The 24,506-nt window shown below is 35.1% G+C and overlaps 1 protein-coding gene across 3 annotated transcripts in view; it reads left to right on the plus strand.

Annotated features, from left to right (window-relative positions):
- NBEA (neurobeachin) overlaps positions 1-24,506 on the plus strand; it is a 510,084-nt gene that overhangs the window by 179,691 nt on the left and 305,887 nt on the right. For 2 of the 3 annotated variants that reach the window (XM_055702673.1, XM_027815633.2), the window contains exons 25-30: positions 5,662-5,670; positions 8,106-8,286; positions 9,401-9,531; positions 10,903-11,010; positions 12,726-12,894; positions 14,279-14,374. In XM_055702673.1, coding sequence (XP_055558648.1) covers positions 5,662-5,670; positions 8,106-8,286; positions 9,401-9,531; positions 10,903-11,010; positions 12,726-12,894; positions 14,279-14,374 — 694 coding nt within the window. Of the gene's footprint in view, positions 1-5,661; positions 5,686-8,105; positions 8,287-9,400; positions 9,532-10,902; positions 11,011-12,725; positions 12,895-14,278; positions 14,375-24,506 lie in introns of all 3 variants that reach the window. The other variant, XM_055702674.1, reaches the window with a different exon arrangement.

Raw genomic sequence — 24,506 nt, forward strand, 5'->3', positions numbered from 1 at the left:
ATTGGAAGAGAAAAGAGGTCTGACACTGGAAGTTTGATATGACATCTCCACTGCATAAAAACACTTATGGCAGGCCTTCTAGTGACACTGTCTGCCCGAGTAACTCTCAAGGGAGGAAAGAATCAATACACTTTCTCCCTCACCACTTCAAGGAATCACAGAATCACAGAATGGCTGAGGCTGGAAAGGGACCTCTGAAGATCATCTGGTCCAAACCCCTTGCTTAAGCAGGGCCACCAAGAGTTAATTGTCTAGGACTGTGCTGAAATGACTTTTGAGTATCTCCAAGGATGAAGACTCCACCAGCTGCTTGGGCAACAAGTGCCAGTGCTCAGTCACCTCCACAATGTAAAAGCGTTTCTTGATTTTCAGATGGAATCTGCTGTGTTGTGCCTAATTACATTAATGATTTTTTTTTCAACAAGATGTACAGTCCGAATTTTATGTTGCGTCTCATGAATCCCTTCCAACCTAAACCATTCTGTGATTCTGTGTGATTTTGTGATTCTGTAATTTAAACTAGGCACAGTATTAGAAGTCCAGTCAAGCAGTACTGCACTACTCTAACAAAAGCAAGCTGTTCACAGGTTACCTAAACTGCCTTACTGGATCAGCCCAAAGGCCTGACTGGTTTTATCATTCTGCCTCTAACAGCAACTGTTTGCAACTTAGATCAAAATACAGTAGTCTGAGTTTAATGATGGACTTGGCAGTCCTGGATTAATGGTTGGACTTGATCTTAAAGGTCTATTCCAACCTAAATAATCCTATGATTTTGTGATTCTAATGATACTTTGCTTCAGCATTGAGGATTTTAACAGCTAGAGAGGGTGTCTGGGCTGTCAAGTTTAATAACCGCTGAGGAATTTATCCTTCTAGACTCTATCTAATCTTTTTTGAAGCTTCTTACTCTTTTAGCCTCCGTGATATCCTATGGCATCGAGTCTGACAAAGTAATTATATAACCTTTGAAGCCCTTCTTGTCTTTGTTTATTTAAGCCTGCTTAAAAGTATAAAGTCACTATATGCCTTACTATTTATGCTATGAAAGGAGTGGTTAATCATGTCTTTATTCATCTCCATATTATTTATGATTTTATAGGCTTGAGTCATATCTCCTTGTCTACCTGTTTGAATCCACAGAGTCTTCGTCTTGCTTAGTCTGTCTTTGGAAGCCTCTGATCCTCCATATCTCTATTCTGTGGAGCTTTTCTGAGGCGTCAAAATAGTCACATTTTGTAGATCCTGTAGAACACATATATTTAGTTTATCAACAAGTATGAGCTCATTTTCCTTAATTTCTTCCTTTTTCACTCTTATGAATTGGGTACTCAAATATTCTCACTGAAGGCCTTTTGGGCCCATACTGACATTTCAAAGTAGTATTCTCACTTATTTCCTCCTAGTGTGTTGTATTTGAGGCGTAGCACAAGTATTTACATCTACTTCTAAAAATTAATTTACATTTCTGTCTGGAATAATAAAATATGAGACCAAAAAGGCTATAGAACACACAGTAAAGATCATTCCACCCTTTTACTTGAGGATGATAAAACAGGATGGAATTCAGGAAGAGATTAGAGTAAATTTAGCTATCCACTTGAAGTACTTGCATGTGGACTAGATTTCTAGCTAGTGGAGATCTGCTCAATAGAAGCAAATTATTCAGTGCTCTTTCATGTAGACACCTAGTGGATAATAAGCCAGATCCTGCTGCAATGACTGTTAACCTGGAGCTGAATCCAGCCTCTTGTTGTGAGGTAGCTTGTTTTCTTACAGAGAAGATGACAGACAGAAACAGAGTTCCTTTATTATTCTCACAGTCCTACCTATTCACACTTCCTTGACTTCAGTGTGTCAGCCTGAGTTGAAACAAAGCCTCATCCTGGGCTGCTAATTCTTGGAAGTCCTAAATGTCTGTTACAAAACTCTCATCTCAACAATCTGCTACAGTTAGTTGTTATTAAATGTGTCCCATTGCCTCTCGTATTTCTTTAAAGGTATTTCACCTATTTCTCATTAATAGCATAGATGCTGAATATTGGATGTTTGAATTAATTAGGGCTATATGCAGAAAAGAGCCAAGAGATAATTTTAGCAAAATTACTTTCAGAATATCAGAGAAATTGCAGGTTTTTTCTTCTTTTCTGCAACAGATTCTGTATTGTGTTCTCTCCCTTGCTGAAAAAACAGTACTGTCACAGTTTTTTAAAAAAGATGAATGTTTGGGGAATTTCCAATTTCAACAAGATTTTTTCCTTTGCATAGTTAGGACTTGGCATGAAATGGCAATTCTGGGCTGGGTGGAAGATTACTCCATGATCCTTTGTCTGCTGTAGAACAGGCAATCTTAATTATAGAATTTCTTCACTATTGAATTACAGAATCACAGAATGCTTAGCACAGAATGCTTAGCGTTGGAAGACACCTGTGGGGATCATTTAGCTCCCCCGCCCCACCAAAGGAGGTTCTCCTGGAGCAGGCGGCACAGTCACATCCAGGCAGGTTTTGAATGTCTCCAGAGAAGGAGACTCAACAACCTCTCTGGGCAGCCTGTTCCACTCTGTCACCCTCAAAGTAATGAAGTTCTTTCTCATATTCAGATGGAACACACACTGTGTTGAAGTTTGTGCCTGTTCCCTCTTGTCCTGTCACTTGGCACCACTGAAAAGAGCCTGGCCCCATCTCCTGACACTGGCCCTCAAGGTATTTGCATACACTGATAAGATCCCTCTCAGTCTTCTTTTCTCCAGGCTACACAGGCAAAACATCCACTGCTCTCCCCTCATCTACTCAGCCAGCCATTCCATCCTAGAAGGCTACCAGGTTAGTCAGGCGTAATTCCTCCTTGGTGAATCCACGTTGACTGTTCCTGATGACCTTCTTTTCCTCCACGTGCTTTGTGATGTCCTCCAAGATGTGTTCCATCACCTTTCCAGGGATGGAGGTGAGGCTGACTAGCCTGTAGTTTCCTGGGTTCTCCTTGCCCTTTTCAAAGACTGAAGTGACTGTGCCTTTTCTCCAGTCCTCCATGACCTTTCAGAGATGATGGAGAGTGTCCTGGCAATAACATCTGCCAGCTCCCTCAGCACTGGGAGGTGCGTCCCCCATCAGGGCCCGCGGATCTGTGAGTGTCAAGTTTGCTTAAGTCATCTCTAACCCGATCCTCCTCAACCAAAGGAAAGTCTTTCTCCAGACCTCCTCTCTTGCCTCCAAGGTCTGGGAAACTGGAGGGCCAGCCTTGGCAGTAAAGGCTGAAGCAAACAAGGCATTCAGTAGCTCTGCCTTCTCTGTGTCCTTTGTCAGCAGGGCACCCACCTCATTCAACAGCAGGCCCACATTTTACCTAGTCATCCTTGTCCCGCTGACGTACTTGAATAGGGTTTTGTTGTTGTTCTTGTCCTCCCTTGCCAGATCTAATTCCAAACGGACCTTAGCCTTCCTCATCGCCTCTGTGCATGTTCTGACCACATCCCTGTAATTCCTCTCAAGTGGCTTGGAATTACTGTAATAGAAATTTGCCTTTTGCTGTCCTGTTTTTTAATCCAGACTAGGATGATCTGAACAGTGCTGTGAACATGAGCCTTTAAATATGAATAGGAAAAAGAAAGAATCATTATCTATGTAAGGAAACCACTCACAAATCTGTGAGTGACTCAAGCACAGTGAAGGTTGTATGTTTGCATGGAATACATGGCAAAGTTTGCTGTAATATGCAGTAATTATTTCCACATAATTTAATATTTCCCTTGATTTCAGTTCTATGCCACCCCTGTCTCAGGGTCTGTACAAGGCCTTGCTTCTGATGCTGGTGTTTTTAAAGCACTGTCGATTGTATATATGAAACAATATGAAACTGAAGCAAGTGTAACAAAAAAATACACCCTATTTTGTTGTTTTGCAATATAAGCTGGAGTGTGTTGCAGTGTTGATTCTGATGTCTTATTAAATTGGGGAATTAGATAATTCTGCCAATATTATAGGGAGGCTATAAAATATAAAATACTGATAACCTTTTTTTTTTTTTCTCCTTTCTGTGGGGAGGTCTTTGAGGCTTTTTTTTCTTTTTAATTACAGCTGTAAGGAAGACATTTTTAAGGTGGTGTACAAGTGTGTAAAAAGCATATTTGAGGAGCTGTAAAGAAAAAGGTTTGCAGAGATGCTTTCTGTTAATAGCAGCTGGTTGCCAGATAAAACACTGTGTACAAGCTAGGAATTTGAATTAATCATTGCTTATTACAAGAATAGCAGCTGTGACAAGTACTTGAGGACACTGAGTAAGGCAAAAGAAATTTGAGGAGTTGAAATCTATGTGACAATCGAGAGTAAATTTCCAGACCCCTTGCAATTAGTTTGTTTTCCCACTTATTCTGTGAAGTCTATAATTCTAATTCTTGCTTGCAGCTTTTAAAGCAGCAGCTCTCAAACTGTGATCTGAGAGTTGCTGGTGTTACATGAACAGCTGGCTACAATGCTCAAACATTTAAAGACAGCCTTATTAGGTTTGTGCATTAAAAGCCAAGATGAGATATTTTTCTGTATGTTCTGTATATATTGTTAGCATTACTGTGTTCATGACTCATGTGATGCCACGGCTGCTGTGTGATCTGTAAAAATTCTGAGAATCAACAGTGGTACACTGATGTAAAAACTGTCAGCTAGTAATTGAGAGATAATAGCCACAGTTCAATTCTCGAGGTACCTCCATCTATAAAAGGGGAAGACACACTTAAAAACTGGTTGAACATGGTATTTTCTGTTCTGACAGGAAAGCAAGCAGTTTGTTTCATCTTGGTTTTCTTTCTGCTAGATTAGGTTTTCCAACTATTTAAATGACAAAAATATTGACAAACTCTTGAAAATTCAGTTTCTTTCCCTTTTTAAAATGTAACCGGTTAAAACTTGAGGATTAGTTCCTTGCCTATTGTCATAAGAGAGAAAGTGCATCTATCTACAACTAAAACATAAAAATCTAACACACCTATGTCATTGTGAACACTGGAATTTGAAGACTAACTCTGTCCCAGGGGCATAGTGAATCTTTAATTTTATTTTCTTTCTGTGGTTCAAAAGCATTTAAATACCTGGTATGATAGTGATTTAGGTTGAAGGAATCCCACCCAAATGTAATGTACAAAAGGAGCTATCTTGTGTTGCTTCAAAGGAAGGAGCATTGTGCATGAAGAACCAGTTTGCTTTTTGTGACGTACATGTGTTTCGTCAAAGCATTTTAAACATATTTGCCTCCTCATACAAGGATTAAATATTTTATTACATTTCAGTTGAATGGCTTGTTGCAAAGCAATAATTTTATTTCTATACAATCAGTAAAAACATCACTTTGGTTTACATGGCTTCATAAAATTGCTGTATGTACTATATAAAAGATGTACATTGGTTTGGAAGAATCAGTGTTTACATGAATGCCATAGTACAAGATTTACAGTTTTCCTTATGCATAGCTGTCTTTTGGAAGTCTTTATTTTCAAATGTTCATTCTGAGCTGAAATATTTTGCTGTTCTAATTACAAATTAAACAAATGTGTAATTCCAAGATACTAATTTGTTTCAATTTTACATTGTATTTTTAGTTAACTTAAATAATTTTCTTTTTCTTTTATTGTTGTGATCTGTTGTCTGTTTTGTCTGTTGCATGTCCAGGGTTCTAAGGTTAGTATTGCTGCTGTAAGTTTCATTTTTTTGCATTTTCAAAAAATACCTTTTTTTTGATCATTTAATATTTTGGCGCTTTTTTATTACCATTATTATTTTCCTATATCATGTAGTAGGATGTGAATAGGAATGTATTAGGGTAATCATTAACTTTTCCTAACATGTTTCCCTTGAGTAACTTAACACATTGTCAAGTATCATGCTTACTGTTGGCTGCTGGACTGAATGTAGGCAGGCCCATGAGCTAGTTTAAGTTATAAATACGGTTGTTAATAGAAGAATTCTTTAGGCCCTGAACACGTTAATTATATGGGAGACTTGTTACTGCTTTTAAAGTATGCTGAATAGTCATGAGATGGTGATCTGTTCACTTTTTAAAGAGTTTTTGAGCTGCATCTCTCTAAAATATTGCTAATACCTGAAAGCAGCTTGATTAAATAATGGATCTTATTTTAAACATCATTAGAGTGTCAATGTGCTGTATTTAACAGGTAGAACTGATGGTAAGTTTTGCTGTAAAAAACTGTCATTTTTTACTTCCATCCAGCAGAATTTTAGGGAAATTTGTAAAAAAAGATATTTTTTTTTTCAATTCAAAGTCTGCAAAAGTCTTGGTAAAATGAAGTAAAGTGTTATATAAAATGAATTTATTACATAACTTGTAAAAAAAAAAGCAATGAGTATTCTGAGGAGGTTTAAGACTATGATTGATGCAATACAATTGAAGCTTAAGAAAAATCAACAGCAGGCAGTCAGTTGGCTGCTAGCAAGCCTGAAGTTATTTCAAGCATGAGTTCAAAGTTAAAGTTTTTATAACCACCTATGAGTTTTTCTAGGAGACTTACAGCTATAGATTTTTGCAAATATGTTTTCTTTGGATGAGTGCTTTCGAAAATGATGTTCCAGTCTGTTATAAAAATCCAGCAACTTATTCCAAAAAGTAGGAACACAGCACACACTAAGCGGGGGAGACTTGGTGAAAGAAGATAGGCTGGAAATCGTTCTTCTGAGAGTTGTCATTTTACCATTTTTCTGATATTATTGGGCAGATCAGACAGATGACAGCCCTTCCCAAATCACTCATGTAACTGACATGTTACATCCTGAAGAGAAATTAAATGAAGCGGTATCTATCTTTGTGGTGACACATGCCACATTACATCCTTCATCTTTCAAAACAGTTTCTTCCTTAATACAGTTTGGCACAGTTCACACTTTAATAATTTTGTAGGTGAAGTATTCTAAAAAGTGAGTTATGAGTGAGGTTACTAGTTTTTTTTTAGAAGTATGGAAATAAAGAAATTTTTATTTTTCTGTATTTTTCTTTGGAAGGAAATGGCCTTAACAGCAAAAAATACATTTTGAATATTTTTTTAAAATACTTCTAAGCAAATTAATAAAAATAAACAAACCTAACAAAAGTAATAATTTTCAAAGGGACTGAACTCCATGTTCAGAAAAGCCCTGAGATCTGAAATCTTGTTGACAGTAAGAAGCAAACATCTGTAAACAATTTCAAAAATAGTATTTAGGCATATAAATGTGGACACAGTCAAGTACTAAATCCTGTTTTCAGTTTTTCCTAGCTCCAGAGGTAAAAGTGTTTAAACAGATATTTATTTTTTTAATTAAACTTATTGTTTCCTTATGTATCTGCACTGTTCAACACCTGAATGCACTTGAAAACATGACCCTGGACTTCTAAGTATCTTTTTGGAGAAAAACATGGCCCCTTTCAGATTTCAGAAATACTGACCTCATTCAGCATTTTTCTGTGGATTCCCATTAAGGAGAATCCAACACTATATTAGGAAAGAAATAGCCATTCTCTGGGAAGTGTGAGCTGCGTGCCATATAACTTGTCATGTTTTTACTTCCCCCTGTTGCTGTCATGAGGGAGTAAACGTTCTGTCTTCTGATCTCCAGGAGAATTGGACTTTGTCAGGTCCCGATATGGTATAAGCATTCCCAGGGAGAATCGATTCATGGAAACAGGGCAATACTGTGTTTTTTCCCACTCCACTCCTCACATTTACTTGTTTATCTAAAGGAACATAAAAGCTGTACAGACAGTAATTACTTTCATCTGTTACCTGTCAGTTTGCTTAGCCTATGGAAGAATGTAAGAGTATGTTGCACCCATAGATACCGTGCATTGTTTTACTATCTGGCCACACTTTGTCTTTACATAGTTGCTAAAAACCTTCTCATTTATATTAGACTTTTTCTCATCTATTACAGCATGTAAATGTAAATAATTTTCTCACTCTTTGTGCTGTCTTAATTCGAATTTACGTTAATAGTAGGAGATTTTTAAGTAACTCTTTAACGTTTTTGTCATTAGGCATAACAATTTAGATTTGTATGTGTATGTGCTGTCTTTATATTCCAGTTGTGTTCAAAATGTTTAATTCAATTATCTCCTTTTAAAGACTGAATTGGAAAATATTGAAGTGACACAGGGAATGTCAGCAGAGACAGCAGTAACTTTTCTCAGCCGTCTGATGGCAATGGTTGATGTACTAGTATTTGCCAGTTCTCTAAATTTTAGTGAGATTGAAGCTGAAAAAAACATGTCTTCTGGAGGTCTAATGCGACAGTGCCTAAGGCTTGGTAAGTTGGCAGACAGTATGTATTAAATAATTACTTACAGATCAATGAGCTACAGATGGATCAAATAGTGACACATGTAGGAAAGGACTTGTACTGACTATGATGTGATAACATAAAAATCCTGTTTATTATTGATTTGAGACAGTTTTATGGTTGATTCAATTTAGGCACAAGAATAAGCTAAAATGACATGTCTGAGATTGTTCTTTCTTATACGTTTCAAATTGTTTATATTTTGGGGGAGTAAAAATATTAAATATAATTAAATAAATTGAGATATTTTTTTTTCCTTAAAACTGCTTTGCTACCTGCATGTTGCAGGTTTCCTTATCCAGGTCTCCATGGATTTGGAAGACTATTTATAGGCTATGTAAGAAAAAGCGTGGGATGCACGTGCAGACTCTGTAGACCTTAATACATGTTGCAACAGTCTGGCACCTCTCTTCACTATTTGCTATATACTGTTACAGTTAATTTAGGAAATTTTTAAATTTATGAAGAATTCAAACTATTCTATGCAAACTCTATCAGTTTATCCTTGCAAACATTAAATTTTGACTGTCATCTGGCATGGTGCTGTTTTGCTAATGTTACATCCAACATACTTTTTAATCTCTCAAATGATGAATAGTTTTTGTACTCAGATTTTGTCCTGTTATTATTCATACCACTCATTAGGTCACTGATAATTATACTGCTGCTAAAATAAAAGTTGTGATTTATGCTCAATGATCATTTTTCATCAAATTCTAAATTACTGCCTACTATTTTTTTCTATTCTAGCTGTACATAAGTACTTTCAGATTTTAAGTGTTGATAACAAATCAATAATGTACAAGAGCTCCAGTTCAAGGATTCATAATTTTCAAATGTTAATGTAGTGATATATCAGTTATATAAAACATTCAGTTGTTCAACTAAAGAATAAAATAAATAAGTCAACATCATGCTTTCTTAGCACCAACAGAGAACCTAATGTGAGAACTATGTGGCACTTGTTATTTGGATATGGTTACTGTCATATCAAATTAGATATACAGATTGCTAATTGATGATCTGCCTATAATAATGACAAAATACTCCAGTTTGTAACATTTTCATAACGTATTTTTAGTTTGTTGTGTGGCTGTGAGAAACTGCTTAGAATGTCGGCAAAGGCAGAGAGAAAGAGTGAACAAGACATCATTAATCAGCAGTAAAACTCAAGATGCTCTTCAGGGTGTAACTGCAGCAGCAGCAACCAAGGTAACCCACTCCTCAGTTACCAGCAGCAATGACATCCGTGCTACGGCTTCATAGGATCAGAAAATAATTGTAACTGCCTTCTCAAATATTTGGCAAAAGCTTAGGGTTTTGCTGTTAACTGATTTAAAGTAAATGTGAGGGGGTTTATTTGAAACAAGAAAACATTAACACAGTAGTATGACTGGAGTAATTTTAAATAAGCTTTTTCACTCTTGCTTGGTCTACTTCAAAGAAGTCATCCCCTTAAACCTGTCATGTATACCTACACAGCTTTTTTTAATTTGTCAGGACACTTGCAGTTTTGATGAAATCCTGCAATCGTATCTTTGTTGATGGAACATCTGAGTCCTGACAACTTCCACAGACCTCTGAATGCATATTAGACATCAGTATTTTCTATCTGGTTTTAGGAATCAAAGTTATTTAATATTCAATTACAGCTTAGTTTTCCGGTTTCATTAATTCATCATTCATTTTTATAATTAATAATTAATTAATAGCTTTTATTTGTGTTTATTGTTATTAATTTATAATTTCATTATAATTACTAATGAATAATTAATAAAAATGGGGGGGGGCGACTTTAAGACTTTGGAAGTCCTGAAATTCAAATCTCAGAGAATTTAGCACAGCCCATGCCTACAATACAACACTTCGTATGATGTAAAAAAATCCCTTTTTTGGCTACTATATTTTCATTACTAAATTCAGCGGGTTTTCTTCTCTAAAGACTTTCAGATAGCATTTACAAACTGAGCTACTTTCACAAAATTATTTCATTAAATCACACCAAAACATTACATTTCTCCACATTATCACATTCAGTGCAAAGCAAATCAGTATAAGGAGACTTTTAGGTGTTTAGGCATCATTTGTAATACATTATCATTTTTTAAAGGAAGCATACTACTCTATGCGTTTGTAATAATAGCAGTTATTCTGTAAGTAGTCTGTAATAATTCTCAGTAACATGAACATAAACTGATTTTTCAAAATTATTCTGCTCATCATTTTTAAATTTAACAAACATACTAGAAATAATTTATTGTACTGCTATGAGACAACTCTAATCTGAAATAACCTTTTGTGTGCAAATTATTGTAACTCTGGGAAAAGATACAGTTCTGAGGTACTGGGAAGATGTAAAATTTTTTATCTAAATAGTGTTAAGATAATAATTCATAACATTGCTTTATTTCTAGAACCCTTTTCTGAGTATTATGTTGGAAGCTTATTGGTGGTAAAAAAGAATCTAAGGTTGATGCAATATCTAAAAAAGGTGTCAAATTAAGGTTCTAACAGACATGCTTTGATATTTGGGGGTGGGGGGTGGCGGGGATAGACAAAAATCTCACTACTTTTTATTTTTAGACTCCCCTTGAAAATGTCCCTGGCAATCTTTCTCCTATAAAAGACCCTGATAGGCTTCTTCAGGATGTTGATATTAATCGTCTACGAGCAGTTGTTTTTCGTGATGTGGTGAGTAATATGTGCTGTAATTCTTTCTTCTGCAAAATCATCACTTATATTTTGAAAGAGATTTTGATTGCACCGGAATTAAAAATACCCTTCATGTGTTGTACTTTGTATATTATCTGCAAACCATCTGCTTGTGGCTTTGTAACTACCAGCCACTTTCTGCACTTTAAAATCATACTGGTAAGCTATTTCAGATTAGTAGCTAACTGTGTTTAACAGTCAGACTTGATCTTACATTAGCCAAATAATCACAGCCAGAAAAAATCAATTATGTCTTATGTTGATTAAAACTGGATTACTAAAGGTGTCAGCTATTTTTCCAACCACGGTAGGAGGAAGAATTACTATATGTATTACAGAACTGCAGCAAATTGATTTATAAAGACAGTTTTTACTTCTGCTAAACATATATATTTATACACACTATATGTAAATATATTTTTTTGTTGTTTTTCAGATTTTTCTATAGTTTTTTTAGCATAAATGCATCACAATGTGGGTTTTTTTGGAAATAAGTACAATAGGAATTACTATTATATATACACCAATAGGTATGCTTAAACTTCTCCAACCTAAGTTCGAGTAGATTGAAGTGAAGATTGATGTTAGAAATAACTTTAAAAAGAAGAAAGTAGAACTTGACACACAAAAAAAGTATCTGTCAGGATGACCTGATCATCTTGAAAGGGCAAGGTTGAATTTGGGTGGAGATCTTCTCTCACCTACCCTTCTTAAGTAGAGTAGAAGGGAATGGGGAAATGCTGTTTCTGGCATTTCCATGAAAGTTAATAAGAAGATTTCTGTTATTTTAAGAACTGCTAAGACATGCAGCCAAATTAAATAACACCCAGAAAACATGGCAGGCAAGCACTGGATTTGTCACAGAAAATGCATAATTGTGGAATTGTGAAACCACTATAGGAGTAGATAGAAGCTGAAGTCTTTATGTCTACCGTGTTGAGTTTTACACCATAATAATAATAAAAAAAAAATATTTCAGATGAGCTACAGCAACTTAAGCTTAATCAGGATGATACCTAAGCCATTGATGGTAGTTGCCATAGAACAGTGGAATATGTGGCGTGGGAGGAAGTCAGCGAAGTTGTCGTGGTCCTGGCCTTTACTTAAATCAGAGTCCTGGAAAGCTAGGGTTGCTGCTGACAGTCCTGTTCAAGGAGAAGATAGAATGTAGGAGCTGGGATTTATTGCTGGAAAAAAAACAGTGATCATATCCCTCCTGCTTTTACATGTTACCAGAAGCTGTTATGCCTGCTTATGCATCCAGTGTTAGCTAGAAAAGCATCTGTTGAGCTTAGTTCTCCCTTTTAGCAGTAGTACCCCTTACCTTCTTGTGTGGCCAGAGCTTTCGGAGTCTCATCCTTGGGGCAGCTAAAGTCAGTTGCCCTTGCAGTTGGGAAGCCTTGAAAGCACTTCCAGAGCAGAATCAGGCCTCTGTTCTGAAAGGCCCATTGGCTCCACAGTCCCAGAGATTTGTGTAGTGACCAAATTACCTGTAAAATTCAGTACTTAATACACGCTATGTTCATAGTACTCCACTAAAAATCCATTAAATCATCTATGTAATCCATTTGCTACTATACTAACAGATACAATGTTTCAGAAATATATTATTTATTACGCCTTGTGATGTTCTTGTGTGAAAATTCTATGGAAATGTCTGATATTATAGATCTGTTCCTTTTTCTCCAACACAGGATGACAGCAAACAGGCTCAGTTCTTAGCTTTGGCAGTAGTCTACTTTATTTCCGTTCTGATGGTCTCCAAATACCGTGATATACTAGAACCACAACGAGAAACTGCAAGGTCTGGGAGCCAGGCAGGTAGAAATATCAGACAAGAAATAAATTCACCAACAAGTACAGGTATATTTGTTTTCTTCAAATGTTACTTGATTATTTTTTTAGAGCAGTAATTTTGCTGCAAAGTATTTTTAATGAGCAGCTAAAGATCCTAATAGGTAATTACTTGCTACTTTCTTCCTGTCTAATTATTTGGCTCTTTAACATACTTTGGCAGATTTCAGTTATTCTGTATATTTGCTCATAGGGTATAACTAGTTTTCACTGGCATATTGCTTTTTTATGGCTTTTTTCCTTTAACTTGAAAATAATTAAAAAGAAACAGGGTGCCTGATGGAGTTAAAGCTATAAAGTATGAGACAGTCGATCAGCACAACTTCCTAAATCTCTTATTTGTTAGGAAGAACAGATATCTTTAACTCTATACCATGAAATGTATAAACAGCAAACACAGCTGTTTGCCCATGTGAACTCCTTTTGTTTGAGTGAGGAGGTTTGTGAAAGGGTAGTGGAGGACTGAGTACTTTCCTGGAGTCCTCTGTGTTGGTGCCTGCGTTTAAAAGCCTGTGGAAACAATGTAATGAAAAGGAGACACTTCTGTTGCCTTCTTTGGCTGAACTGTTCCTGATTTTTGTTAGAAGTAGTGGTTTTTACTAGCATGTGTTCTTCAGCCTGAGAGGGAGGGAGTCTCTTAGCTGTCAGAACCCGTCAGAAATTAGGAATCCAAACTTTACCCCACTTTGTTTCAAATATTATACACTGTCAGTTCAGTAGATTTTTTCAAGTCTGAGTCAATTGATTCTAACTGTACCTTCTGTGTTAAAGGAGCTTAAAACTGTAACTGAATTTGTCCATGAAGGTCTTTATGTATGTTTTTCTTCTTGTTCTGCTTTTAATTACTTTTTCCATTTACAGAGTTGCTAATTTTGATTCTTCATAGAACTTTTTTTCCAATTTGTGTCATATTTACATTTAGTCATTATTTTCTTAATCATCATGATGTTTTGATTTACTGCTTATACATAATTTCTGAAGTCCATGTGTTTGTAGGCTTTCCATTATAAATGTATTACATGAACTTAACTATGAGAAATCATAATTTTTTGCACCTTCCTGGTTATACGTTACAGTTCTGCACTAAGAAACTGCTAGTTTCAGTGAACTGTTTCATCCATAATTGTCTTGCCTCTGTGTGTGCATACATAGATATCTCTCTGTGTGTCTTTTCCCCTATGAATGTTGCTCTTGAAGTGCCCAAATAATAGGTATGCTGTTTCCTATCTCTTGATACAGAACTTGTTTTCTTCCTTTAGAAATGCATTTTTTTGTTGATAATACCATATTTGCATGTTTCAATGAGATAGGATATCTGTCATGGATCCACAGTGGACCAGACCACACATGAATACTAGCTGGCTCACATTTGATTCCATGATTTTCTCCACAGTTGTGGTCATACCATCTATCCCTCACCCAAGTTTGAACCATGGATTCCTTGCCAAGTTAATTCCTGAGCAGAGCTTTGCCCACTCATTTTACAAAGGTAATATTAACATCATCTCCTAACCTGTTTGGGTGTTCTTATTTAATGTAATGTAATTCAAGAACTAACTGTGATGTAATTGTTGATAAATAAGTATACGCCTCAGGTTACATGGAGATCAGACCTGATGATACCTTTAAAACTTTAACTTCCTGCCTACATTTCTCTAGGAAATCTCTTTCCCTATTTTACTACCATTTATTAACTTTACTTATTATGAAATAAAATAAATTAAATTTAAAAAAGAAGTCAGGAGGAGGGAATGGATGTAGAAAATTTAAAATGCTTTTTTGGTTTGTGGTTGTTCTGCTACAATATTAAGTCCATAAAAATAAAATCAGGCCTATTTTAAAAATATTGCATACCACATAAAGTATGTAGTACTTTTGTAGTATTCCCTTTCCCCATACCTTTTCCTATACTTTTGCTTTCCTTTTTTGCTTTTTTCTTGCCTTCTTGATGGTATGTAAACCTCTGGTATTGTATGTATTGTGAATTATTTTATGCCTGTTAGTTAATGTGCTGTGCTGTGCTTTTCTTGAAGGAAACTGCTTTTGTGACCAGAACAACTATTATATGTTTTGGGCCCGATTTGTTTTGTTTGTTTGTTTGTTTGTTTGAATAGATACTATATTAGGTAGGGAATAAGTCTTTCAGATATCGTTACTTGAAAAAGAGAGGGTTACCCGAATGTAACTTTAGCCAAGTTTGCATGTACATTTTTCCCATTTCTTTGCATGCACTGTGCTGCAAATACAGAAATGTAAAATAGGTTAAAAAAATTAATCTGATGAAAATATTCTTGGTATGATTTTGAAAAATCTCAGTGAGTAAAAAGACTGATTTATAAAAAGCCTAAGAAATTTAAAGTTGTATCTTATTTATAAAGAACAGAAATAGTTAACTTCCTACTTTAGTAGTAATGCAACTTCTGTTTATCATATGCTGATCTGGAAGCATTATGTTAAAATATTCATTACATCAACATCTGGTATTTCTTTATATTATGAATTGTTTTGATTTCTAACTACTAGTAAGCAAGGATTTGTGATTTTGATTAATAAGATTATCTGCCATACAAAGAAAAAAAATATTTTGGATCATTCCATTTGCTGACATAATATTCTTTGTTGTGATATAGTTGCATTTGTATGCTTTAATCCATTGTTGATAAAAAAGAAATAATTTGCTCTTAGTTCACAAGAATACTACAGTACTATGTAGCACTACAGAATAAACCCCTAAAACTGTTAAATACTGCTTTCTCATCTTTTTTTTTTGTTATTGTTCTATTTGGGGGGGGGGTGTTTATAGCATGTTTCTGTGTAGCAGGTACAGGATATTTTATTTTTAGCCACCTTTGTTTGAAAATTGGGATTGGTTAGACTGCCTCAAAACACAGTTATTTAAAGACAATTTAATCGTCATTAAATTCAATAGAATAAACATAGATTATGCAACACAAATGAGATTATATTGCTATTTGTACGAAGCTTGGTATTTGATATAATGGGTGGCAAAAGGAGGGGAAAAGTAAATAGTTTTCTTCTTATCTACATGTAGTACATGAATAAAATATATGTAAGCAGAAAAAAAGATTTGGGAGAAGTGGAGGCAGCCATACAAACCAAAATATTTCAAATAAAGCATTTTTTAAGAATTCTATCTTTTGTACTATTGTCTATAGTACTTGTTTTACCTTGAGTTCACATAAAATATAGGTTTGGTTTTAAAATAGTTTAATAAAGCTATAGTAAAAGTGTGAGTGGGTTAAAAAAGAAGTGTTTTGGCTTTAGAAACAAATTATTCAGGAAAGGAAGTGTTATCTGTAGTTAGTTATTTTATTTGTTGATACCATCATATACTTCAAGTTTTTAACTTTGAGCTCTCAGCCGCTTATACTGAGCTGCTTCACCCCTTACAGAAGAAAAATGTTTCTGCTTTTTATATTCTAAGCCCATTTCCTCAGTTTCGAAAATTATCAGGAAATTAAGTGGAAAAAAAATGTCACCACTGTCAGAAAAGGCTAAAAGTTAAAACCTATTTTGTCCTTTCAAGAATCTTTCATTCCAGTAGCTAAACCAATTGGTTTCCTTTTACTAATCTGACATGCTTTCAGATGTTGGCAATAAGCATGTAATATTTGAATATTATTTTAAATATTAAGGTTTTTAACACATTATAGAGTGGTTTAATGTAGCATTTAATAGTAAATTTAAAGCAAAATCCTATTTTTAAAAAAAAATGATAAAATTTCAGTTTTTACATGGTTACATGGAAGTCTTTATTTTATTCATTCCACATGAAAGTAAATGGATGTGAAGGATTTGTTCCTTGTCAGTCCAATTCAATACAGTAAATTGTATCATTATTGTTAGAACTGTACAGGACTTCTCTGGGACAGATCTGTGTGAATTAAGGGAGAGGGATTGGCTGCTTATAGAAAATCCATTTATAGTAGATGGAATCTAGATATCTGTCCAGGAAACTTGGCAGGGGAAGAGTAAGATAGGAGTAGGTGTATCATCAGTATTTAAGTAAAATACTGATTTTGTTCTTAGTGATGATTTTTTTTTCTTTACATGGGGCAATATCTTCAGTTAAAATACATATAAGGCCGTGTGAGACCCTACTTGTCTTGGCCACATTACAGTATTTGGTTGGTGTATGCTTCTTAAAACTACAGCTGGTGGCAAGTACAGCTTACAAGAATTTTAAACATTTTTATACTTGATATGAAACTTTTCAGTTCTCATCATATAAAGTGTTGACCTTTGCCTAGTTCATTGGTGGTATTATATATGAATATGAAAATATATATGAATATGAATAATACAGATAAATAAAATGTAGTATTGTATTGTAAAGTATGCTTTGCAGGGAAATACATTCTAACTTTAATTACAAATGTCTGTAGCTAGTAAAATCAGAATGTAATATTTCTTCTACTGTTATGCAAATATTGTTCACAAGCTATATGTTATATTATAGTGCTTAAAGGAGGAAGGACACACCTAGGAAAGAAAAAATAAGCCGATGGTGTCCATGACTACCATTTAACAATAAAAATGGGTGTTTTTCTTTATAATGTTCTATACTTCTGTGTTTATTTTTCTTTCTAAGCTGATTAATGAGGAGAAGAAAAATGTTACTCTGTCTATAGATTTACTCCTTGTCCTAAGTCTGTTGCAAGTGTTTGAGTTTCTTGTACTGGTTTCTGATAACTATAAAGGGTTTGCAGTACTTCTAAAATAGTCTGTGCTTAGTCAGACAAAGTGGAACTTCCAAAATTAAAAGCAAGCTCCCTCTCTTTTCAATTTAGGTCATATATAGTATTACTCTTTGGAGTAATTTATTACCACAGTCTCAAGGAAAATAGCAGATCAGAACTATTCTCTTCCATCTGAAGGATGTCTGAGAAACACATCCTACAAAAGTAGATGTTGCTAGACTGACTTCTTTCTGTTCACAATACCGAAAAATTAGAATGAGTTAGATTTTTGGAATGTCAAATGGCTCAGTTTCTCTGTGTTTATGAAGATTTCAAAATGGAGACTTTAAACCAAGAATTGTTTAAATGCAGGATCCTCTCAAGTGATCTAAAAAGTTTTCTGGCGTATAGACCTTTTGGTTCATCAGATTTCTTCAACTAACTGTGATTAAGATAAGTTCTTCAGCATATTTAAAATATTTAAGTGTAGTAAAGGTGGGAATAACATTTAAAATTACTTTGCTAGAAGGGTAGAGTTGTGTTCATCTGACTAGTCAAAGATGATAGAAACACTCTTTATCATTGTCACTATCTCTGTGACTGTGGGTGTTGCAGTATGACCAAAACCTCTGTAGTAGATTTTCAGGTTTTATCTCAAAATCATCAGTCATGTGTGAGTTGTACTTTCAGGAAAATACCAGTAATGAATCAATGTCTGAGTTAGTCATCCTAGTCTCCATTTATAATAGGTGGAGAGGAGTTACGGCACATTTAGGGTACAATTCATCTGGTCTGCTTTAGAAATCTACTTAAAAAAGAGATAAAATGGGCACTAGTCACTACAGATGCCATTGTAGACCTGTGCCTTGGTCAGATTAGTCCTGGCTTCTTTGACTAGGTTTAACTGAACTCCAGACACAAGGCGTGCTTTATGACAAAAGCTGCCATGAAATTCTTTGATCTCAGGCACTTAATCCAGTCTAATGACATTATGTGCCTTAGTAATATCCCCATCCCGTAGATAGCTATAATTTGCTACTTACAAGTTCATAGTTACATATTCTTTATGAGTACTACATATCTATGGTTTAAAGTAGGAACTGTATGTCCATGTACACAATTACACAATGTCTTCAACCTAATGATTGGCAGGCTTGTTCCCTTCACACCTGGCATCTAATAAATCTCATCAGTGCATCTCATTGTCCCTCCAATATCCCTTATTTCTTGTCTACCTATGTAACAGTGTGCAATGCAACTAATCTGCACCTTTCTTCATTGTAAAGTATTTAGGAATACTGATTTGTTTCATGGTATGGTTGAGGGTATTCTCAGTTCTGTTTGGGGTTGGTTTATGGGGGTTTTTTGGGGTTGTTTGTTTTTGGGTTTTTTTTGTCTTATAAGTATTCCAGTCTCCTTTTTTGCCTGCTGAGCATTTGAGTTCCTCGAAGGTGATGGTTCCTTGCAGCCTGGTGTGCTAGCGAACCCTTTTATAAAAATCTTTGACCTTCATCTTTAGCAGCATCTTCCACAAAGATTATGTGTGCGAAATCCTAGCTGTGTTGTATTTAGTAGGGAAGCAGTGCTAAAGCTTGATCTCTACTCCTTGTGATGGGGAATGATTTCAAATCCTATGAAAAGCTTCCTTTCAAATTCAGGAGGATGAAGATAGTCCCAGTAAGCAAAGCTGCTTCTTATGGAAGACAGACAAGCTGCTTCTGTTTCATTTTTCGAGCAAATCCATTAAATTAATCTTAACATCAGAGGAGGTTCAGGCCTTTGTAGGAGGGTTATCCAGTCTCTTAAAAGGCTTCTGACTTAACAGTACATTCTGAAAACGCATCTGAGCAGTGCAACTTGCCAGTTCCCACAACCATTTTAAAATAAACTTGTGTTAGTCAAGGCATCATTAGTGGTCTTCACTTCTAGTCAGGAAGAATTGCTCTTGTTACAGAGCATAAAATGCTTCAATTTGTATTTCTGGAATGGCAGCAATTGGAATAGCTTAGAAAATAATGTTTTGTTCTCAGTCAATTTCTTTGGTAAGATTGGGATGTTTTCCCAAAATGGGTATGAAAATATCTCTGTTATGTCTGGAAAGTGTGGAAGTTGAGACTGAAAAAATTGAGAGTAGCCCTTTCTTTTGCCAGGTAGAGAGTAATCACTGCATATTTTGAGAGCAGAAATGTCTTGTCGTTGGAATAAAACACAGGAGAAATAGAGGAGCATGGTATCTTCTGTTAATAGCAGCTAATCTGCCTTATCATGCAACTTCTTCCAACTGCATCTACAAATTTGAAGTAGTTTTAGCTATGGTGCTCAGGATCATTTCAGATGAGTTTTCTCAATTCTGGTCATTGTTGAAGCTGTCCTTGCTTATCCTGAAGGTTTATTGGACTACTGTTTCTTTCAATAGTGCTTCCACATGTCCAGCTGCGGAAAAATGTGAATAATATTTTTTTTTTACACTTCAGCTGGTAGCCTGTTAGTTACTGAGAAGAAATTAATGTTAACCAAGTAGTGGAAAGATATTTTCACTTGAAAATTGATGTTTTCACTTAGCATTATTCAGGAGTGTTTCAGAAATGAAAGCATTGCAATTCACCTTATAACATCCGAAGAAAACCAGTATATAACTTATCACAACATTTTATCAAAAATGGATTGGCTTTTCAAGTCCCTTGATTACACTCTCTGTATCTTTCCAAAAGCGCTGTAAATTAACAGATTTCTTAAAGGTATGTGCTGTGGATTGACTGGAAGCTACTGGTTGTTTTTTTCTTGACACAAGAAACTGTATTAAAAAGTTGCAGAAACCACTTTTTCTTTGAAGACAAGTAAAGCATCAAGTTTCTCTAATCTCATAGGTATACAGTACTCTGGGTATTGTATATTGTGATACTGTTGTTTGTATTCCTATATGTAGTAGTACAGAGATTTCCAGCCTGTTTTGAAACCAAGTATTTTTCATAAGGGTAGCAGTCTAACTACACAAAGTGGACTAAAGGACTAATTTCCATTGCCTGTCAAAATATCCTTTGCCTCCACTAAGTCCTGACAAAATTCATGACTCCATCATCTTCAACATCTGGTTGTACATATGTTCTCAAGAAACTGAGGGAGATGTTATAGGGGACATGGATGATCACGAGAATCATGAAATTAAAATTCTGTTGAATTTCTACCTGCTACTCAAAATTATCATACTGCTTTCCTGGTGAAATACATGCTGCTTATTCCAACTACCTCTGAGAGGGCATGCATTTGAGGATCATGAGATAGTAATAAATACATCTTGAACTAACATTACCCTTCACCAACTACTTAAGGCATCAGAAGAAAGGTTTGCACATATATCTCATTATAGTATTGATCAGTTGTTATTTACACATGCAGCAGTGGTAATAGGGATTATTTTTTTGAAGTAACATCACTACTTCCTTTCATTTGTGTGTGCAATTTACAGATGTTTTAAACGTCTTTGATTTTTCAAAGTAGTGCTTAATAGAAAACATTTTTAGTGTAAGTTGCATCATATGTATCTAACACATTCTATGCTTCACCCTTAACTTTTGTTGCTGGGTGCTGTAACCTAGGTGACAGAGTTTTATTTCTTTTGCAGAGAATGTCTAATCACAAAAACCATAAGTCTTCTCAGCACAGATCAGAAATACAGATATTATTATAGATAACTACCAACAAATCTATTTTTTCATTATGTGTTTTTGAGTTTGCACAGGACAAAAATAAAAAAAGAAAGAGAAAATACTAAAAAAAAATAGGAAATTCACCTAGAGAAAATATTACCGTATTTTTCCTAATTTGTATTTGGTTTTTGTTTTAAATGTAACCAGCTGGTTTTATACCCTAAAGTTGACATTTCTTTAATACAACTTTTCATTTTCTTAAATTTATTTTATTGTAAGTCTTTTTTAGTTAATGCCTCAGTAATGCTTTGTATTAGGACTGCTGACATTTTGTTTGGCAACCAGGTAATCAATCAGACTGATGTACAGATGTCTTATCTATCAAGCACTGAGTGAAAGAGGTTTGATTAGTAAGGAATAATTAAGACATTGATTAAAGACATTGCCTAAACTGATCAAGAGTTATGTCTGTCATAAGTGGCTCTTTTAATACTCTTTCTTTAGTCAAGGTAGAATGAGCTGCCCTGTGTGCCTGCCTGAGTACAGGAGTGACTGCGGGGAAGGAAACAAATCAGAAGACCTTGGAGTATTTGAGCAAATAGAAGCAATTTCCAGTGGGCAGGAAGAGAAGACATACACTTACAGGTGTCCAGCTGTGAAAAAGGGCTGATGATAACTCTGTCCTCTTTGGTCACTTCCCAGGCTTGATTTCCCCACCCCCAAGTCTTTCATACCTCCATTTCTCTCCCATTCCAGAGCCACTCCATTTTTCCTGGTCCAGAGCTACATCCTTTCTCCTCACAAATCCACTCTGGTTAAGGGGAAATTCCCAGCCTTCTTTCTTAAACCTCCTGTCTCAAGATTCGTGCCTTTCCAATTGCCAACCCACCCCAGAGTCTTCCATACCTCCTTTAGTGGGGCACAGCTGAAATTGCCTATTAATGCATATTTATTACATGAAGAGTATTACTGGCCATGCTGCCAAAATGAGTACCTTATGTGGTTGGGCTATGACCAGGATCACTATTCAAGGGATTTTTACTCTGGTCCCTTTTTAACTTTCACACAGAAACAGAAATGCCAACAGGAGAAAAGGTCTTGGGTAGATACAGAGCAGCTTGGCATCTTAATGTTTATTTTAGGGTGTTTCTTCTCAATGTTGTGCCTCAGCCTTTGAGGACATTTCCATTGCAACTCCATTCTTGGTTACTGCTTTCAGTGTGCTTTTAAATCAGATCCTTATTACTCCTTGATTCTGTCCCCATACTTAGTTTCTCATCTCAGATTAATTGCACTGCTTCTCTTTTATGAAAACTAGTAGATTAATATTCCTAGGAATAATTTTTTCACTCCCTTTTCATAGGCTACAGCTTAGGAATTGCTTAGTTGACTCTGCCGCATATGGCAGAAGGTATAATATCACTGCCTGGTTGGATTGAAAGCATTTTCAGCTTGTACTGTACTGTCCCTGAAGGTTTGTAGAATACTACAAATGGGTTTATAAAAGGCAGCTAGTACGGTTATTATCAATGCCTTAAGACAGCTATACAGAAAACAACTTACAAATTTTCCAGTTACACATGCAGTCTGAAAGGTGACAGCAGCTCCTGTATCAAGATTACCCCAAACCTTCTGTTGCCAAATATGGCTATATTGTTTGCAGCAGAAATTTGACAGTGATTTGGGATTCAAATAAATTTTCACCCATATTGTAAGCAGGTAAAAATAGTAATTTTCATACTTTTTTACTTCTGAAAATTTTCAGATGATTTTTATCTAGTAGGGAGGTTTGGTGAAATGAAAAAGACCATAGGAATATACACATAATTTTTCCATTTCTTTGAGGTAAATAAAGATTAAAAGCAGAGTATTTTGTGTTGTCATTTTTTATAATGGCAAAATTGTATGTATTTACTGCAAATATGAAATGTCTCATTATTAAGTTAATAGACATGGAGGGCGGTGTATTTTTTAGGCATATGGAAGCAGTGCAAGAGCTATTTAGGTAACTCAGTAGGTTAAAACAATTACAATACACTTCATAAATCACAAGCAAACAAGATATTTTAAGGAAGGAGCGTGACGGATGAGGTCACCAGATATACAATATGTCATTTAGTTAACTTAAGCCCATATTTTTCCCATAATGTAGTAGATGAACTCATTAGTTACAATGAAAAACACTAAGAAGGAGACATCTGGCTTCCAACTGCCTATTTCTGACAGAGTTAAGATCGCTAGATCTAGTAATGTTTCTGCTTTGTCTACTGACATGGCCTTGTGCTGCAGAAAACTGATGAGGTTTGCTTAAAATTTACAGGCTTACTGTCACATTGTTATAACATAGACAGATGCAATCACTTATATTTTTGCTTCTGTTCATGTTTATCATTTTGCTAAGTTTCTTGGAGTATTTAGGATCTTTATAAAAGTGTACGTGTTATCAGTTTAAGATTTTTCTAAATAACTTTACGAAGCAGTATTCTTTATTCCTGAATTCTGAAGGCAACAGAAGTGCCATGACATGGTATAAATGAACATAGAATAAAACTTGTGGATGTGCAGTGTTGTCACTAAAATTGGTTGGGTTTTTTGACCCATGCTAAGGAGTTTATAATTTACCTAGAATAGTACTATTAATAATGCTCATCCAAACGGTCTTATATTATGTCTTTTCAAGACGTATTTATCTGAATTTCACAAATACTAATTTGCTAGTATTCTTATTTGAGAGGCAGTTATTAAGCAGTTTGGTCTGAGTTTATTTTCCTTTGATTTACAAAAAGTAAATTGGACCTTTTAAACCCTTATTCAATTAGCTTGCTTGATGTTTTTAAAAATGAGAGTTAATGCATTGTATGCAGGCAGTTTTTAAAGACTTTTATTCGAAGTGATAAATCAGACTAAGCTTAATTGACTTAGTACAGCATATTCATATTAAATACTCAAGACAGTAAGAAAAGTGAAGATACAAGTGTGGTTTCTGTGGAAATCAAGTGTCCATACACTTGCCTGTATTAGATTAACTTCTCTTGATATTTTATTCCTAAATAATTTTAAATAGTGTTATGTATTGTATAGTATGTCATATCTAAATCCCATATCCACAAATTTAATTTTCCTTCCATTTTTAGCTTCAAAACCTCTAGGCATTTTATTCTCATTTGGGAACAAAGGATTACAAGGTACCTGCTGAGTAATTAAGTACAATCCTATTTGTAGCATCTTGAAATTAGTTCTGTTTTTTGAACTTGCTACTCTGAGTGGACAGGTA

Source organism: Falco cherrug, chromosome 2 (assembly GCF_023634085.1).
Source record: "Falco cherrug isolate bFalChe1 chromosome 2, bFalChe1.pri, whole genome shotgun sequence".
Taxonomy (NCBI): Eukaryota; Metazoa; Chordata; class Aves; order Falconiformes; family Falconidae; genus Falco; species Falco cherrug.